Here is a 21103-nt window from a genome sequence, read left to right on the forward strand (position 1 = left end):
CATTCAATTCATCTTGTATTTGCATCATACAGGATGTTTCAAAAGAATGACTTGATTTTAAAAGTCCATATGTATTGATGAAAATTACAAAAATGGGATAAATTGCAAAACACTTACAAAATCTCTATGTGTCTACAATTACAAATGCTCTATGTGTCTACCAGCAGCAGCACGAACAACATCTAGTCGATAGCTAAATTGCCATAATGCATAAACTTTACACAACGTTTCTGAGTTTACAGTAGTTATCCTGCACAAGCATAATGCCTCTTCAAATTGACGATACTAACGACTAATGTTTTTGGATGCAGGCGAATCAACGCCAAAACGCTGACGAAAAGCATATTAGACCAAAATCACTGACCAGTCTTTGCAAACTGCAACACACTAAATGCTTTCTGTTGAATGGAGTCATTTTACTTCTGATTGACTGCAAACTGAGAAGACGCATTGACTGACATCTAACGGCGATTTTCTGAAATTCTAGGGTACGTCCATTCAAACTACACTCATTTCCTTGCCGGCACGTTCCATGTTCCATAATTATTACCATCCAAATTCAGGTAATTCTTTTCAAAACACGGTGTACTGAGCTAAAACAAAACAGGAGTATAACAGGATTATCAAAAACAATAAGATGCATGTCTAGATGTCTTACCTCTATCTCAGGCCTTGAAGGATATGAAAAGTAAATATTTCTGAATTCTATATTTCCATTGATTACTTGTGGCTGTAACCCTGACGTGTCTTGACTGTTGATGGTTGGCACTTGTTCTATGATGGCAAAAATAAAAGCAGCAGATCCTCTAGCAATGGATAACACTTCCACATAAGTGACAGCTTCTCCCAGATCAAAGCCAAGAGAAATAAGATTAAAAAATACCTTAAAACAAAGAATTAAATTTTAAAGTAATATGTTAAAGTAGTATAAATAAACTTTTGAACACGTTTTATTATTTAAGTCTAGGTCAGGGTGCAAAATTTCCGGTCGCTAGGTCGCCATTGGCGACTAGAAATTTAGAGCTGGCAACCAATTCGGTAGGAATGGTTTCTACCAAACTCACAGGACTGCGCGGCTTCTGTTTCGCACGAAAATAATTATCACTGAGTGAGAAAAAACATGAAATATAAAGCCTTTCTTTGCCAAACCAAAGGTCGGGGGGAAGGTGGGTCTCATTTTGTACGTGAGAGATACTGACGACCATCATTTTTGGATTAACGAGTGCGTCTGACTTTGAAATTTTGCGCCCTGGTCTAGGTAGTCATAAAAGATTTCTAAATAGCGAGAAACAATGAGAATTCACGTATGTTTATATGATTTACAGTGAAATTTTGCGCCCTGATCTAGGTAGTCATAAAAGATTTCTAAATAGCGAGAAACAATGAGAATTCACGTATGTTTATATGATTTACAGTGAAATTTTGCGCCCTGGTCTAGGTAGTCATAAAAGATTTCTAAATAGCGAGAAACAATGAGAATTCACGTATGTTTATATGATTTACAGGTTAGGTTTTCTAGTTTTAATTATAACTACAGCCCTTCCTGCTGGCCTAGTGACTAGTGAGTGCACCCATGGTACATGGGGTCTCGACAGGGACGGCGCCAGAAGCGCTTGATGGGGTGGGCGGAAAGAGGCGGACCTATTTGCTGGGTGGGCGGACAATGAAAATGAGAACTGGACAATGTAGACATGTTTTTGACAATAATTAAGTTTCATTTTCTATACTCTTTAGTTAGCTAAGGTTCAGACCTAAATAGGGGAGGAACAAGGATGTGGAAAACAGCTGTCTTGGACTTACAGAAGGTACAATTCCGGCATTCGCCTGGTGGAACTGAAGAAATGCAGGAATTAGGATGGGCTGCGGGAGTACGTGGCTATATGCTCGACCTACCGAATTCCGTGTGGCAGACACGCAATCTCTATTTCCAGTTTTTTAAAACAATAGTAACGTTGTGTACTGTGTAGTCGATGAAGTTCAAGAGAGCTTTATCTCCTCTCCCTCCAAGAATGCACATGAAAGCATAGAAATAAAAGAAAGTTCAAACAACACAGACTAACAGACAATACTCCACCTTTCGTTAATAAAATAAAATACACAAGTAGGTAAAGTAAAACAAAATTTTTTGACGTGATCTCTATATGCAGCAGCAAAGACCTATGTTACTAAAAGAATAGGGAAAGTCGACAGCATGATTGTTTGATCATAGCTTACATAGATATCTTTGAAACTGAAACTCAAGTTAGCAATAATAATAATAATAATAATAATAAAATAAATTGGATAAAGAAGTAAATAGCAATTAACAAAACTTCGTCATGATCCACAAAAAGAATAATGTATTTTAAACTATGAAGGGCTGATCACATGGTATGAACAGGCTTATAATAAAATTTCATACCTGCACTTTAATGAAGAGCAATGCGTCAATCTTTATGTCCAGCATCGAATGCGTTTACCCATCCTCTACAGAAATATTCATTACAAGTTTTCTTTTTACTGAGAGGAAACAAAAATCATTTAGGCGACCGTTTGCCATTCGATTTCTTAGATATGTTTTAACCCGTCTAAGACACGAGAAACAACGCTCACATGGTGAACTAGGTACAGGAATGGTGACAACAATTGCGGCTAATTTGTGAATTTGATTAAAGGCATTTTCAAACGATCCATTACTTCAGTAAACTGAGAAATTTTGGTAATTTTGGTAATTTTACATTGCTTTTCCTCCTCATAACGTTTCAAAATTTTCAGAAGTTTCAGCTCCATCTCTACACTATCGACATCACATCCATAATGATGTGCAAGTGGTTCAATTTTCTCAAATGAGAGGAAGTGTTCATTTTTAGGGTGAAGACAGATTATCCCACATAGAATACCTGTGTTTTCTGTAAAACGCCTATTCATTTCTGCGAGTATTCTGTCAAGTACAGGAAGAAATATTCTAAGTCTGTAGTCTTCTTGGGGTTGGATATCTTCTTCCTCAACCGATAATATACTGACGTAAATGATGGTGCAGTGATCGTGTTCTGGACATCGCACTCGTTAGAGATATACAGTTCATTTCAGCAAGACTCAAAGGTTCATTCCAAATTTTTTCGAACTCCTCGACTGAGTTTCGAATTTCGGTAAAATACCGCACTACACCCTTCGTAACTAAAACAGCATTAGCCAGTGTGCTCTCCTTGTTTTGTAGATAATCTGACAATCTCTGACAATCTTTTCAACTTTCCAAGAAAAAGTGTGAACAAGTTGAGTTGGAACAGAAACTGAAAATTAACTTCACTCAATAGACATCTTGCTTCAGAAGAGCGACTGCAATTTTCATTACTTATCCCAGCAAGTGTTAGAGTAACTGCCCTAAACGTTCTCTTTATAGCCACACAAGCTGCAACCTAAGATAAACGGGTAAAAAATATTTCGTTAGTGGTTCAGAAGACACTTAATGCCATAAATAATACTATATATTGAATATCATACAAAGATAGTACATTAGAAGCCGCCATTTTCTGTGTAGTATCACTGACGACACCACAGCAATATACAAAGGACGCGATGACCGATTAGTGGAAGCTCATTTTGATGATGCAGTGTCCTGTCCGAAGGTCGATCTTTGACCCGAAAGTCCCTGGGCAAAGTGAACAAATGATGGCATGCCATAACCTTCCATGGAACTATGATAACGTCCTAAGAACGGGACCTAGAGTAGGATCCAAATAATTTATATTTCCATTGGAAATCGAATCTGGAACTCACCGGGAACACTGGAAGGTCAATAGGAGTAACATTATTTCGCATCTGTTTATTTTCATGGTAACTGTTCGGACAAAATGTGGACCAGTAATCATCTTCGATAACTACAGCGGGAAGCGCGTTAATCCGAATATTTGCTTGAGCTGTTCGGGTTATTAAATTGTTTGGCGTAAAAAGGGAGTTCTCAAAAGTCACAAATCCAGCTACAAACGAATATTTGTCAAGGTTTAGTTCTAATCCAAAACATGTACAGTACCGTATATGTAGTTAACATTCAAAAGTCATTTGAAACAGTCTTGTATTCAAGAAAAGTGGTCTGATCTAGTCCAATAATTCACAACAACTGTTTTTGTTTGAGCAACCAGTCTAAAAATATCAACCCCGCCGGCAAATTGTCATTCGGACAAGCGCAGGGTTCGGATTACGGTGGGTTTGGACTAACGCGAGCAGCCTGTATTGCTAATGGAGAAACAAAATACGAAAATGTGTAATTAAATGAGCTCGAATAAAAGCAAGTCACCTTTACTCATGTCCAATAGAACAGGCTACCAATCATGTTTACACCATGCGAGGGGAAACGATATTAGCAATTCTAGCCATGGTAACTTTATTGGTCCATAGCAATTTGCGAATTATCTGGAAATGATGGGGAAATCCTCCTTTAAAACTAGATACATCATGTAAGTTTTATTTATTTTTTTTTTTTTTTTCGTTTTATTTTCTCCTGGAGTAAAAACTGGAATTAGAAAGGACGGTTTACATGGATTGTGATGTCAAATAATGGACTTCAAGGGTAAACGAACCATGTAAAAAACTTTTTATGAGACTACAAATATTACCACTGCCGTGTCTTTATATATTACAGTTATGAATTTTCATGCGCCAGTATCTTAATACGTTATTTGCCAATAAATGAAACCTCTACTGTCATAATACTAGATATAGGGAAAATCTTCACATTCAATATCAGCATACAACAATGTTTCAAAACGGTCCCATATGTTTAGGTCCAACATTATATAATAACCTTCCTAAAGATATTCGTAACATTGAGTCAACGAATGTGTTTCAATCAGTTACAAAGAAGTATCTGTTGGACAATTGTTTTTATTCAGTAGATGAATACATATCTGCTAAATGCAGCTTGTAGATTGTATAGTGTAATTTTCTCTCATATAATAACATAGCGTCATTGTCTTTTAGTATGTAATAACTATTTCTTTGTATCTATTTATTAACTTGTCCGATTCATACGCTCGTCTTCCTTCGAGCTTCATGTATGACTTATGGATGAAAATGAAATGAAATAAACACATATTTCCCTATCAGTATATTTGAGGAGGGGTGGAGGGAGAAATTTTAGTTTTCTTTCCTAAAAGGAAATGTAAAGTAACAACAATACTAGTAACGCATAAAACCATAAAAATCACGTATATGTCAATAACTGAAATTCAAGTAGAGATATTAAATAACAAAAGTTATTTTTTATTTCATGTGTCTGCGGCAATTACCAGTGATTATATTTACAATTTTTCCAATCCTACGAAATCGGTTCAAATGCCTTCGTAGTTCACGAGGTGCTGGAATTTAAAGAACGCGTCATTTAAAGGTTAATCATGTCTTTTGGTATCATTATATTACTACAAATACAGGGTGCGGCACGTAAAACCGGCCCGTAAAGTGAACACATAAAATGAAATGTAATGTATTAAATATGATTAACTACAACACATAAATGAAATGTAATGTATTGAATATGACTACTCACCTTCACAGCAGCCTTCACAGCAGGTGCTGAAAGTGTCCTCCACCCACTTCAACACACATGTGAGCACGATTGAGGAGATTCATATATACCCTCGTCAGTTCTTGTGTTGTAATGCTATTGGTGACATCCTGGATCCTGGTCTTGAGTTCTTCAATTGTGTATGGATTTGTTTCGTATACTCTTCCCTTTAACAGTCCCCATAAGTAAAAGTCACACGTGTACAAGTCTGGTGACTGAGGAGGCCACAAGCCTTGCTGATTGTCCTCTCTGGTGTAAACATCTCATGCACAAGGGACAATGATGCAGCTGATGTGTGGCATGTTGCACCGTCCTGCTGAAAGTAACATAACTGACGCTCCTCTTCGGTCAATGTGTATAAAACTCCTCCAGGATTCCCATATTCACGTCACTGTTCACTGTCGTCTCAAAGAATATGGGCCCAATAACGCGTGTGGTGGAAATGGCATACCAAACACCAATCTTCTCATCATGCAAGGGTATCTGGTGGATTGCGTGTAAATTTTCCGGATACCGGTTGTTTTGGGAATTTACGTACCCAGACAGGTGGAACCACGCCTCGTCACTCATGATGAGCATTAGTGGATCCAAGAAACCACTGGCAACATTGCTCAACAGCCATGAACAGAAATGCACCCTCTTCTGCAGGTCAGGCTCCTTCAGTTCTTGCACAACACTTATCCGGTACGGTTTTAACTTCAGTCCCCTTAAAACACGTCTGCAACTTCTCTCACTCGCATGAACCTGTTGACTCAATCTCCTGGTTGACTTTCGAGGACTTCTTGTCATTATCTCCTCCACCTGCATCTTTAATTCAGGTGTGCAGACAGATGGTCGTCTGTTCCTGGGAGCATTTTGAACCGATCCTGTACGCCGCCATTTTTCAATCAATTCCTGAATGGTGCTTTTTCCTGGCACAGAACGTCCTGAAAATTTCTCCCAAAACAAATTCTTTGTTTTCACAAAACATCCAGTGAGAATGAACCCTTCAACAATGGCAACACGCTCGGGTATCGAATACGGCATTATCACATACTGACACTTACCCGGCTTAACACAACGAGGCCTTTTTCTCAACTGGTTTCGACAAGTTTCACTGGCTGCGGCTGCACGTGACTGCTGCAGGTCACGTAAGTCGACCCGACCTCGACACACCATCTCTTGGTAGGAAGGTAGATTATTTAAGTGTTGCCAAGAACTCAATATACCAGAATATTACGACGGGCCGGTTTTACGTGCCGCACCCTGTATCTGTCTTAAAATCATTGTTCATTGCAGAGTTAAACAGAATCCTAGAACCTTTTACGTTACAGTCCAATGTAATATCTATTGCTTTTGAAGTGCAGGACGTCAACTTCGGTTGGGGTGGGCGGATGGGTGGGCGAGGCCATCCATCGGGTGGGCAATCGCCCACCCCCGCCCACCCTTAATGCCGTCCCTGGGTCTCGACTTCGATTCATGGTGTGAGAACACCTTAAAATTTGAATGCATTATGGTAATTGAGATTCCTCTACTTTAAAGAGGAGGGGAAGAAATGGCACGGGATAGAGAGCATTGCAGGGAAGATGGAAGTCCTGAAGAGCTGGAGACGAACAGAAAGGAGGACGGAGAGTTCCGAACAGAAAGAAGGCAAGGAGTAGAAGGAAAGACGTGAAGAAGATGAAGGTGTAGTGTACAGATTTGAGTATAAGAATTATGATATGAAATACATTGGGGAAACAGGAAAAACCTTAAGGAAATAATAAAATAACACAGAGATGTTGTAAGGCTTAAGAAAGAGAATAATGCTACTTACAAACACATTAAAGATACGGGTCATAAGATAGATTGGGAAAGTGTCCAAGGACTGGAAAGGGAGAGTCGGATAATAATAATAAGGAAGTGGAAGAAAGCACGATGGATAAAAAAAGAAAGAAATGCCAATTAATGAATTTTACAAGTGTACATGAGCTAAGGCATAAAGTATTGGAATAAATCGGACGAAGAGAGCAGGACTTGACTTATTTGTATGTAATTTATTTCTAATTCTATTTACATTGTTATAATTAGTTATTTCTGGATACTTTTAAATTATTACATTTATAATCAGTTTTATTTACAGATGTCTGTAATTCCTGATTTTTTTTAACCTTCCAAGCTTTCAACTCTCCCCTGGAGTCTTGGTTACGAAGGTTAAAAACAGGAAGAACAAAGCATAAAAACATCAAGGAATAAAAATTTAACCGGCTTACCAAGAGAAGAGTTATATTGTACGGAAGAACACGTTGAGAAGTACTTCAGTGATCAACAGATAAAAATAACGCCTTTCTTGTTCCTTATTGGAAGGTTGCACACTCATTATTTTTATTGTCATGGCAAGGCTGTGAAAATTTTGTAATTATCGCCACTCGTCACTCAAGCTTCCCTTGTCTAAATTTAGTTTCGTTTCTTTTTTTTTAATGAATAAATAAATTTTCGAAAACCAGTCTCTCTACTTCATTTCTAGCTCCAAACAAAATTTATCTATTTAGTATTTTTTAGTATATTTAATATATTTAGTAAATTTTTGTTACGTTTAAGGTTATATCTGCTGTGCATTAAGAGGAAACAAGGGAAAAGTGTTTGATATCAGTAGCAATGCAGGTGGACAGTTGTATATATGTGAGCCTAAAAATATAAACAACAGTTAGACGCGTAACAAAGATCAGGCAGGTGTCAATCAGAGAAAGAACAACATACATGGCTTTCCAAACAAATAAGGAGTGTTAGGCATTTTACTTTTGGGTGTATATTTATGTGTTCCTCATATGTCTTTCATTGAATGGCTGATGAAGACAGCGATAAGTTGTCAAAAATATAATATTTTTAGTTTGGTTTTAATAAATAAATGTATTAAGCTCATGGTATTAAAAGTATTAAGAACGTGGTAGTTATTCATGTAATAAGTTTGTGTTGGATAGGGTTATAGGTTTATTTTTCTTTATAACTAAGTATATAACCAGCCTCTGTAGGAAGGCTAATTGGATTGGACACATTTTGCGAAGAAATTGCCTTCTTTATATCACCATAAAGGGAAAGATGTAAGGGAAGCGAGGAGTAGGAAGAAGAAGAATACAGCTGATCGATGATTTGAAAAATAGAAGAAAATGTTGGGAGGTAAAATAAAAAGAAAAGAAAAGAAAGAAAGCTGAAGATCGAGAAACGTGGAAGAAACATCTCCAGGGCCAAACATTATTACAAAAAAAAGAAAAAGAAATTCGTTAGTCCCAGGACTTGTCAACACGCTAAATACTTAATAATAATAATAATAATAATAATAATAATAATAATAATAATAATAATAATAATAATAATAATAATGAAGTATTAACATAGTATTTTATTTCTTTCTTAAATCCTCATTAATTATTTCTCATAACTAGAAATATATTTATATCATATATATAATTATTTTGACATTTTTAACGTCTCTTACTTAATTATCCTTTTAGTAATTCTAGACAGTGATAAGTTGTCAAAACTATAATATTTTATTCGACTAATAATCCTTAACCAAATTGGTGTTGGAATACTTTACTTGCAGCCGATGAAAATTACGATTCCTACGACAACATACAGCATTACAATTACATAAGATGTATCGTGAGAACAGTATTGGATCCAGTGGCGTATTTAAGAGGAGGGGGGCTTCCGGGGCTTAAGTCCCCCCCCGAAATTCAATAAACTAATTTAAAGTAAATGAAATATCTCGCAGAATATTCACGTTTCCATGAATAAAATTAGCAAAGATCCCCCCGAAACATAATCATAAATACGCCACTGATTGGGCCTAATATACATAATACAAAACATTATAAAAGAAGGTAGGAATCATGTGAAGGTAAATCATTCAGATATAAGCGATGATACAATCCCTAAGTGGAAGAAATGTATGCTTTAATATGTTTCTGTACCTACATTTACTTACGCCAACCTTGTCACACATCACTAAGGTAATAATATCTATTCTTTGAGATGTACACCTGATTTTCAACATATCTAACCAAATGCACTATATGACGAAGATGATGGGTGGAATTGACAAGTGGTTCACTTATTTAATGACTACCCATTTCTTTATGCATTATAACTCTCCAAATATAAATTTAAACCAGATTAAGAAATCTGTAAACAAATAGCTATTACCTTCAGACAGCAAATTTATTTTATTGTTACTGCATACTAAATATGGGTTATGTACGTTTCTCTGGAATAAATCTCAAGCCGACGGAAGTATAGATGATCAATTCTTCCAACTTAAAAACTTCAGAGGGTAATCATCATCATAGGTATTATGTCATTATTGGTAGGTCACTTACTGCAACTGAGAATTTTCCATGCTCCATGATCTTCCGCTAGCCTTTCGTCTTCATGTACGATTTCTCTGTTTTGATATCGTCCATTAATTGTATCTCCTCCGCCCTCTCCCTCTCTTTCCTGCTACATACCCTCTAGCACGTCCCTCATGGTACACTTCCTTCTTATCCAAACAGTTTTTCTTCCTCTTCTTAAAAATATCTAAAATTGTTCTTTTCTCTCCCACCATTTCTAACACCCTCTCATTCGTTTTCCGCTCGACCCAACTCATTCTTTCCATTCTTCTCCACACCCACATTTACTACCAAATGATTTGCTTTAAATATTGAATATTTCACAGAAACATGGGAAACATGTGGAGAAATTATTGTCTAGGAATACCAATTATTGCTTTGAGTAATAATCTTTGAGTAATGAATTTTGCGAAAGAGTGTTACACAAGTATTGCGTGAAAAATGAAACAATAAAATATTAGTTTGTAGATGTTCATAACAACTCCGAAACAAGAAAAAATGTAGTTAAAAAATCCACTGAATGAACCACGTTACTCAGACGTAGGTTTGTAACTGTACCAAAATTCTGCTTATAATATTTTTCGTATAAACGCAAATTCTGCGTTAGAGCGTTATGTGACGTTCGTCTGAATTCGTACACTTTGTGCAGTGTATGCTTCTTGTTGATTGTGCTGCCGCCTAGTGGTGTTAAAAGACAGGATAGAAGAAGAGGAAGAGGAAAGTTATGAGAGGACAACTAGTTTTTCGTTGTGTTGTGTTGGTGTGTGTGAATGTGAGTGACTCAGCTATTTTGCTGATCACTACATTATCTCGTCCTCAGATGTTGTTTTAAGTGAAATATTAGTTACCTTGTAATTTAGAAATCCATCACTGTCTTCGAATATGTAGAAATTATTAACGAATACAGTATTACAAATCTGAACATTTTGGCAATTCTTACGTAACTCATTATCAAAACAAATTAGCCCCAAGTAATATTTTATAAGGACAAGGGGGCGTGTTGGAGGCTAAAAGAAAAAACAAAGAACTTGGAAGGTGGTACTAAAACGCAACGGACATGTAGTAAACGACCAACACAAAAATATATCAAAACTAGTCAACTCTTTATCAAAAACCACGACATAATGTCATCAATGTGTTCACTTGGAATGACTGTCTGCTAAATTCTCAATATTGGAAGAAAGGACGATCTTAGTGAGTGGATTCGACGGATATATAGTGTTCCAACTTAAAATGTGATCACGTCTTTCATCAAGCCATGGCGGACAATACAAAGAAGTGAGTAATAAAAGTGCACTTACGAATTCAATACGTAAACGGGGCGAATAATGTAAGGGAAAGTTTGTTTATCTCAGGTATGTTTATTCATTTTAAATAAATGGCACAATAAGATATAAATTTGTCAGTTTTTCTTTTACAGATTGCATGACGTAATAAGAACGTGATTGTTGGATAACCTGTGTTCGGTTCATGAAAGTAGGTGATGCTCTCGTCTATTTTCGCAATACGCCTTAGATCTTCGCCCAGGTGATCCCCGTCCGAATCTGGACCGTAACGGTGAGGTGTATCGCACCTTCCTTGAACGATCGTCGTGGGGATGAACTTTCCGAACCCGTGAATAAAATAGTGCAAAGCTGTATTATTTGCGGGCGAGGAGTGGGGAGTTCTTCACGGAGGCCGGTTAAGGATGGTGTGCACCCTGCAGCGCAATGCTGCTAGAACCCCAGAACCGTAATAGAATGGCTAAGCCCTTCACAGGGACTAAAGTCTCAATTGAAAAGGTACACGGATCGAACCCTTCACCGTAATAGAATGGCGCCCGAACAGGGACTAAAGTCTCAATTGAAAAGGTACACGGATCGAACCCTTCACCGTAATAGAATGGCGCCCGAACAGGGACGGATCAATTAATAATTATTCACGTTTTTATTAATTGATTCGTAACGGATGTAACATCTGGGAGAAGATCTGGGTGTAATATTTGACAGGTTTTATTTCTCATGATATGCTATATGCGCTAAATTGGTGTTTGTTGTGTTGTATACTTGTAACTTGCAATCATGGCAGAAAGTGAAAATTTGAGTTTGCAAACTTTGCTTGAAGCTATTAATGACATTAAGCAATCACTTAATGACGCTGTTAACGATACTAAAGAACAAATGCAATCACTTAATGGTAGCGTGAATGAAACCCAAACTCAGATAGAAAAATTTTCTCACGATCTTACAGGTAAATTAGAAACGTTAGAACATATAATGGATGGGCGAATTCAGACACTGTCGACTGAGTTAGTACAAATGAGAAGTGAAATAGACAATGTTAGTCGTACTTGTGCGGATAACTTTGAAAAACTGTCAGCACAGTTTCAGGAGAAATTAAATGTGCAAGAAACAAAGGTTGATGAAGTTAAGCTTGCCGTGAAAAATAATGAAGACAAAATACGTTTTGTCAATGCTAAAACTAACCAGTTAGGCGATCAAGTTAGGGACTCTGAGGAACGTATTATAATGATTGGAAATAAAGTTAAGGATTTAAGTTCCGATGTTGATTTAGTGAATGATAAAGCTGAGCGAGCGCAGGAAAAAGTGGGTGAACACGAAGGTAGAATCATGAAATTAGATCAAAGTGTTCGTGAGATTTATGATGTAAGTATTGCAACACGAGAAATAGCTCATCATACTCAAACGATAATAGATGATGTTAAGGGTGAAGTAGAAAGTAAATTCGAGATAGTAAATCAAGAGGTCAGAAACTTGCGCGTGAGTATGATTGAAAGTCAAATTAGGTCATCTACGTTCGTGGGAAATGTAAAGCCCGAGGTAGAAATTAAAGAAGAAAAAGTTGATACCAGTGTATGTAAAAATACCAACCCTTTTCTTGACTATGATGTTAGTTCGGTGTTAAGTGAAAACGATTCTTCGGACTCTCACAGTGATAATAGCTTTGTTGGGGTAAAAACAATCAAACGGAGGAAAAAGCGAGAAAGAAAAGTAGCTTTGAAATTACGAGATTTAGAATCTTTCGAGAAATTCTCCGGTCACGAGAATGAATTGACTGCCACTGCGTTCTTACGTAAGTTTGAAGATCAAGCTTCGCTTATGTCAATTTCTCGTAGTCAATATTTAGACATTATCAAATTTTTGTTGACTGGTTCTGCACAAAATTGGTACATAAACAATTGTGGGTTTTTCACTTCTTACGATCGTTTTGCCGAATTGTTCAAATTAGAGTTTGAGAATGAACAGGTTCGCGCTAACAAGTTAATGGTATTGCAATACAAACCCTATGATGCAAAAGTTGACGGAAGTGTGTACAATTTCGTGTCATATAGATGTAATAAGATTCAAGAAATCAATCCCGACATAAAAGAATCGTTAGCTATCAGTATGATTCTCAATTTGATTCCACCTTACTACCGGCGTCAGTTAACAACTCTGTCTGCTATGAATTTGTCTTCTGTTTTGTCCGTTATACAAAGATTAGAAGCAATTCCCAGGTCTGATAATCGTAACAACAGCAACAATCATAGGTTCCTGAAAGTCAACCAGGTGTCTGTTAATAAGAATGGTAAGCGTGAAAGTAATCAGAATAATGTTAATGATTGTGATGAGTCGGATCAGGTGTACTCGAACGAAAATTCAAACAACAGAGGTAATCGGAAAAGAAAAAATTCCTTTCGTAGAAACAAAAAGAAAAAATGGAATAACAATAGTAGTTCTGATAGGCATGAAGAAAGTGTGTGTTTTTGCAATCATAGTACAAATGTAAGTAATAGCAATGCTAATGTAAATCAAAATGAAGCCACTAGTGATGTGACTAATAGGTCAGTGAATGGTAATTCCCAAACAAGAAATTCACCTCAGACCGGTTACAGTAATGGAAATTTTGTAAATCCTTCGAATTTTGGTAATCCTACTGGCTTTAGGCCACCAAGACCGAATTTTACGAACGTCACTGCAGGTAATTTTGGATTTCAAAATAGATTTCCTCCCCCAAACTAGAAGCACCCTGCCTGAAGAGTGCTCATAGCAGGGAATTAATTCAAACGTGTAGTAATGAGTTAAATAATGCACTCCTTCCAAATAGTCAGACTGTTTTTGTAAAGCTTGATAAAAATCTAATAAATGTAGTACAGTGGGATGATGTTTTCTCATCTGATGAAGAAGAAACTAAAGATTTTTGTAAAGCTAATGTAAATTCATGTGCCACTGCTGAAATTCTTGTCAAAATCATGAATGAGAATCTGTACGCTCTGTGCGATTCAGGTGCTTCGGCTAGTTTGTTAAGTTATAATGTGTGGAAAAAAATATCTAATATAGTGTCAAACGCTGTATTGCAACCCGCTCCTCAAATTGTTCTAGTAGATTATAGTGGTAAAAGAACAAAATCAGTTAAGGGCGAGGTTACCCTCTGTGTAGAAGTTGGTCCTGTAACTTGTGATGTTAGATTTATTGTTGTCAATGACCTTAATTGTAATTGTCTGCTAGGCAGAGATTTCCTATCGCTAGTTAATGCGAAATTAGACTTTGGCGAGAAATCCGTTACTGTAGGTTATGACCCTAACACTTGTAAGGTACCAATGAAAGAGTATGAACACGGATTTGGTAGTGACCCCCTTCTGAGTAATGATAGTAAAGGTAAAGTAAAAATACTGACTAGAGAGAGTGTTAATAAGGTTGGTTTTCATTTAAATAATGCGAATTGTGTTGACGCTAATTCCACTATTGAAAGCGAAAACGAAGATGTAGTCGAACCTGTGCTAGAGTGTCCGATAATTCAGAGTTTAGAAATTCATAAGAAACAGCTGACGCAGGAATGGATGGATAGTTTGTTAGAAAATAGTAAAGCATTTGAACATGTAGATAGGTACACTACCAACAATGATTTAAACATAGAGCAAATAAAACAAGCACGTTTGAACGAAGCTGCTGAAGTAAATTTTTTGTATCATTTTTATGGGGAACAAATACATAAATTGGATGAGGAAATTCAAATGTCTCATAATGATGTAAAAATAAATCTGGATGTTTGTAATACAAGTAAAATTACTCGTAATACCCAAAGTCACTTTCCTTCTGTTACTAAAATTAGAACAAAAGTTCTTGAAATTGAAAATTTGTCTAATGTTCAAAAACAGCAACTATATGATTTATTGTTGAAACATAGATTGGTTTTTAGCGACTTGCCAGGTAAATGTAATAAATTTGAATACACCATCGAAGTTGAAACAGACCAACCGATTGTAAAACGTCAGTACCCATTACCTTTTAAGTACAAAGAAAATATTGAACAGCAAATAGCTGAATGGCTAGAATGTAACGTAGTGGAAGAATGTGTTTCTGTGCATTGTCATCCTTTGTTGTGTGTAGCTAAGAAAAACACTAGTAAACTTCGTACTGTCGTAGATTTAACTCAATTGAACAAATTTGTGAAATTAAAGCAGTTAAAAGTCAATAAGATCGATGACCTTCTTATCAAATTTCAAGGAATCCAATTCGTGTCTTGTTTAGATTTTGTGGGAAGTTATTTACAAGTATGTTTAAGTAAAGAAAGTAAACAATACACAGCCTTTTGTTGGAATGGAAAAATGTATCAGTATACTCGAGTTCCGTTTGGTTACATAAACGGAGGAGCTGCTTTTATGTTGTGTTTGCAAACTGTCCTTGGGGCAGGTTTATATGAAAAAGTAGTCTCGTACATCGACGATGTCTCTGTAATTTCTATGACTTTTGAAGAACAGTTACAGTTTTTGGATCAAATATTTCAGAAAGTTTACGAGGCTGGCATGACATTAAATTTACAAAAGTGTACTTTTTGTAACACGAAATTTAGTTTTTTAGGGTTCGACATCAGTCCGCAAGGCATAACAAAAAATCCTTCTTATGTACAGTGTATTAAAGACCTACCAAGGCCTAGAAATTTAAAAGAATTGCAAAGAGTTTTAGGTTTGTTCCAGTGGTGTGCCAAATTTGTCGAAAATTTCGCTCAAAAATCTGAACCTTTATTTGGTTTGTTAAAGAAAAATAAAAAATGGATCTGGGATCAATCTTGTGAAGATAGTTTTAACCAATTGAAAAGTGATTTGGTTCAAGAGGTAATGCTTGCACATCCTTTGTTAGATCATGATTTTTGTTTAATTACAGACTGTAGTTCAGTTGCTTTAGGAAACATTCTTTTTCAAGAAGTGGATGGTAAGAAACATATTTTAGGGTTTTATAGTAGAACGTTAAAACCTGCTGAGAAGAATTATACTGAGACTGAACGTGAGTGTCTTTCAATTGTAGTCGCGCTCAAACGTTGGTCTCAATTGTTGTATGGAAGGCATGTAAAAATTTACACGGATCATAACTCATTGGTATACTTGCACAAAATGAGACAGTGGAATTCTAGACTTGCTCGTTGGAGTTTGCAAATTCAGGGATTTGATGTACAAATTGTATATATTAAAGGTCAAGATAATCAAGCTAGCGATGCATTGTCACGTATTATTCTGTTCCCTGAGGTTGAAAAGTATGAAGTTAATAAGTACGAAGTGTTGCCGTCTTGTTTTAAACATTTGTCTGTACAAGATTTAATTAGCAAGCAAAGAGAACATCCGGAGTATGAAAATATCATGAAGTACTTAGAGAATCCCAACGATCCTTATGTTAAGGTTAAGAATCGAAATATTGGTGAATTCTACAAAATCGAAAATGGAATTTTGTTGAATCGTAGTTACCATTTTCCTAATCAATGGAAAATTTGTATTCCTCCTTCACTTGTGAACGATGTAATTCAAAATTATCATGAACAAGGTCATTTTGGTTTTGAAAAGGTTTTAGGCTTTGTAAGTGATTGTTGTTATTGGAAGTCCATGCGTAGAGATATCAGCAATTATTTGCGTGACTGTGTTGTCTGTAAACGTACTAAAGTTGAAACTTCGCCACCAGCTAGACCTTTGCAAACTGTGGCTGTAAAGAATGTAAGAGACATGGTCTCGATTGATTTGTTAGGACCTTATCCACCTTCCCATACTGGAAATAAATTTGCATTGTCAATTTTGGATGTATTTAGTAGATATTACACGATGTTCCCAATCAGAAATGCAACGACCAAATGTGTTTTGAGATGTTTAGAATATTACTATTTTGTAACCATGGGAATTCCAAAATCCATACTGGTGGACAATGGTGGATGTTTTGTATCGTCTAAATTTAAATCTAAAATGGAAGAGTATGGTATTAAAATTCACTATGTAACTCCTTACCATCCAAAGAGCTCGATTGTAGAACGTATCCATAGGGAGACGAATAGATTGTTTAAATTGTTGTGTAACGAGGAACATACTTCTTGGGAAAGATACATACCTCAGATTGTCATTTTGTTAAATTATTCTGTATGTAGTAGTTTAGGTGTCAGCCCTGCTAGTCTTCATTTGAATGTAAAAGCAAATTATTCTGTGTTGAAGCATTTTGGCATTGTAACAAACGAAAGCTATGATGAAAGTGAACCTGTAAATTGGGAAAATAAACTCATAATGGCTGACTACCGTAGAAGTGAAAAAGTTAGAAAAAGAAACGAGAAATATAATGCGTCCCAAGAAAGAAAATACAAAATAAAAGAAAATGATTTGGTATTTTTGTTGCAATCACATTTGAGTTCAGCAGTAGACAAAAAGATCCGCAAATTTTTCATGCTTTACAAAGGTCCACTGTTTTGTAAAAATAAAATTTCAGACAAAGTTTTTGAGCTTGTAGATCCTTTAACTGGAGAATCTTGTGGCGTACATTCTATTGATCGTATGAGAGTGTGGAGACCCACTCAAAAAACTAGGAACATCTGGTTAGAATTAGCTAAGAAACATATTCATGAAAAAGAATTTGATTCTGTAAAAGAAAATAGTGAAAAAACCGATTCTTGTGAGCCAGAAACTTTAGTAAATGTAAATTCTTTGAATATAACGAAAGTTAGTTTGTCTGTTTTCAACGAGAGCGAAAGTAATAAGTTTAATGTTCAGTTGTTGTTGAAAGAACTATTGAAATGTGATACATATTTGCAATATTTAAACGACAAACTAGATTGTCGGTATCGTACTCTTGTGTTAGCTTTAAATCATTTGCTGAATCCTAAGCTAAACAGACGTGACATGTAAAAAAAAAAAAAAAAAAAAAAAAAAACTCGTTTACATGAATAATTGTATTGTCTTGTTGATGCTTTGCGATAAGTTATCAAGACTAATTGTAAGATCTTAAACCACCAAATGTACGAGGTGAATTGTATAGCATTCATGTGTTATTAAGAATGTAAACGATAATATGCTCTGATGTAGTCAGAGTAAGAGTAAGTCTTTATGTGTCAGTGGAACACTGTGACACGAGAATTGAATTATGAATGGCAACCCCCCCCTTTCATTTATTTTTAACCTTTGGGTACATTTTTCTATGTTGCTTTATATTCCTACCTCACTAGAAGGTCTTGTTGCCATTCCAAAGGGGTGGGATGATAATATAAGTGTATAATGGGGAAGGGAGACTTAAAAACTTAAGTGGATAGGCGCTTATTAGCGTAAAAGTGTGGCAGACTTACTTCTATCCGGCCTCACTCTTATTGTTACAGTGCAATAGAGTGATAATAAATTTGTTTCATGTAGTTATTTGTTTAAATGATGTTTGTCAGAATAGCTTGAGAAACGCAAGTATGTTTTGTCATTTATGCAATTTAAATATCATGTGTGTAGAATAAGTTTGTTCATTTATTTTTGTGGAATATTGAAATATATTATCCAAATAATATTTGTTTTATCTATTTGTTGAAAAGTTGAGTTGTCCATGATAATTATTTGTTCGTGTTCTATAGTTTTCGTATAATATCGTAAAGTAAGTAATGTGAATATTTTACTTCTAAATAATGCCATGATTTCATATAATGTTTGTGTTAATTTTAATGGTAAGAGCGCATATAGCAATATAGTAATTTGTATATTAAAGGTATATCATGAGAATTATTTGAATATTAATTGTAAGTCATGCACTTATAAATGTTTAATTTAGTAGCAGTGCCGAATGTAAAAAAAAAAAAAAAAAAAAAAAAAAAGAACTTTAAAGACTTTACATATTAAAGCCCCATGAAACTTTTATGTAAGAGTATAATTGCCCCACGCGTTTGTCGTTTTTCTACGTTAAATGAAACTTAATGAAACTTTTTCATCTGATGAAGTGTCACTCGGCGAAAGTTCTTATAAACTTCATTGTGAACTAATGCTCGTCTTCACTTTGGAACAGTGGTGAGTGTTGAAGTGGAATTACAGTCAGGGTTCTTGAACGTTTACCGTTATCCAATGGCGCACGTACATTCCTTTCGACCGCCAATGTAACTGTACCAAAATTCTGCTTATAATATTTTTCGTATAAACGCAAATTCTGCGTTAGAGCGTTATGTGACGTTCGTCTGAATTCGTACACTTTGTGCAGTGTATGCTTCTTGTTGATTGTGCTGCCGCCTAGTGGTGTTAAAAGACAGGATAGAAGAAGAGGAAGAGGAAAGTTATGAGAGGACAACTAGTTTTTCGTTGTGTTGTGTTGGTGTGTGTGAATGTGAGTGACTCAGCTATTTTGCTGATCACTACATTATCTCGTCCTCAGATGTTGTTTTAAGTGAAATATTAGTTACCTTGTAATTTAGAAATCCATCACTGTCTTCGAATATGTAGAAATTATTAACGAATACAGTATTACAAATCTGAACATTTTGGCAATTCTTACGTAACTCATTATCAAAACAAATTAGCCCCAAGTAATATTTTATAAGGACAAGGGGGCGTGTTGGAGGCTAAAAGAAAAAACAAAGAACTTGGAAGGTGGTACTAAAACGCAACGGACATGTAGTAAACGACCAACACAAAAATATATCAAAACTAGTCAACTCTTTATCAAAAACCACGACATAATGTCATCAATGTGTTCACTTGGAATGACTGTCTGCTAAATTCTCAATATTGGAAGAAAGGACGATCTTAGTGAGTGGATTCGACGGATATATAGTGTTCCAACTTAAAATGTGATCACGTCTTTCATCAAGCCATGGCGGACAATACAAAGAAGTGAGTAATAAAAGTGCACTTACGAATTCAATACGTAAACGGGGCGAATAATGTAAGGGAAAGTTTGTTTATCTCAGGTATGTTTATTCATTTTAAATAAATGGCACAATAAGATATAAATTTGTCAGTTTTTCTTTTACAGATTGCATGACGTAATAAGAACGTGATTGTTGGATAACCTGTGTTCGGTTCATGAAAGTAGGTGATGCTCTCGTCTATTTTCGCAATACGCCTTAGATCTTCGCCCAGGTGATCCCCGTCCGAATCTGGACCGTAACGGTGAGGTGTATCGCACCTTCCTTGAACGATCGTCGTGGGGATGAACTTTCCGAACCCGTGAATAAAATAGTGCAAAGCTGTATTATTTGCGGGCGAGGAGTGGGGAGTTCTTCACGGAGGCCGGTTAAGGATGGTGTGCACCCTGCAGCGCAATGCTGCTAGAACCCCAGAACCGTAATAGAATGGCTAAGCCCTTCACAGGGACTAAAGTCTCAATTGAAAAGGTACACGGATCGAACCCTTCACCGTAATAGGTTAGCACTGCGAAGATGGGAACCGTATAGTATATCTGCACAATTCAGAATAGTTTTGAGTAATATCAAGAAAAAAAATTTGGTATTTGTATATCGCAATAATTGATGCCATGTAATGTGATGATGAATTTGCATTAGACGTTGTAAGAAAATATCGCTGAAGAAGATGACAGTTTTCATTGAAAATTTCGACAATTGCTAAAATGACAGACGTATACCAAAGTTAGTTCAAGTCAATAAATGTTCTGCATACTTACCACATTTATAACACCAGGTGTATACAATCTATCGTTATTACTTTTGGTTCTAAGAAAAAGCCTTATACCATACCAGAAGAACACGGCGTATGCAATAAAAGCAAATAGATCAATGGACGCTTTTCCCACTGCAGTCGCTGCTCCTCGTCTGATTCCAGATTTTTCAGCGCACACTAATTCCTTTTCATATCTAAGAAACCATTTTAAAAATAGATTAATGAGTAAATGTTAATACAGCCATTCAGAAAATATATAATTGTCACGTCAAATAATAGGCAGAATTTTCACATAACCAGATAAAATTTACCGTAAAAAATAAACGCAATGCAATTAATTAAACAACTTTG

At 35.9% G+C, this 21103-nt stretch overlaps 1 protein-coding gene across 1 annotated transcript in view; it reads right to left on the reverse strand.

Moving 5' to 3' along the window:
* LOC145672059 (ATP-dependent translocase ABCB1-like) overlaps nt 1–21103 on the reverse strand; it is a 112848-nt gene that overhangs the window by 67897 nt on the left and 23848 nt on the right. Inside the window, exons 5-6 of the mRNA XM_081741291.1 lie at nt 20757–20946; nt 659–883 (exon numbers count right to left, since the gene is read on the reverse strand). Coding sequence (XP_081597417.1) covers nt 659–883; nt 20757–20946 — 415 coding nt within the window. The remainder of the gene's footprint in view (nt 1–658; nt 884–20756; nt 20947–21103) is intronic.

This window comes from Thermobia domestica, chromosome 15, assembly GCF_964235325.1.
Source record: "Thermobia domestica chromosome 15, izTheDome1.hap1.1, whole genome shotgun sequence".
Classification (NCBI taxonomy): Eukaryota; Metazoa; Arthropoda; class Insecta; order Zygentoma; family Lepismatidae; genus Thermobia; species Thermobia domestica.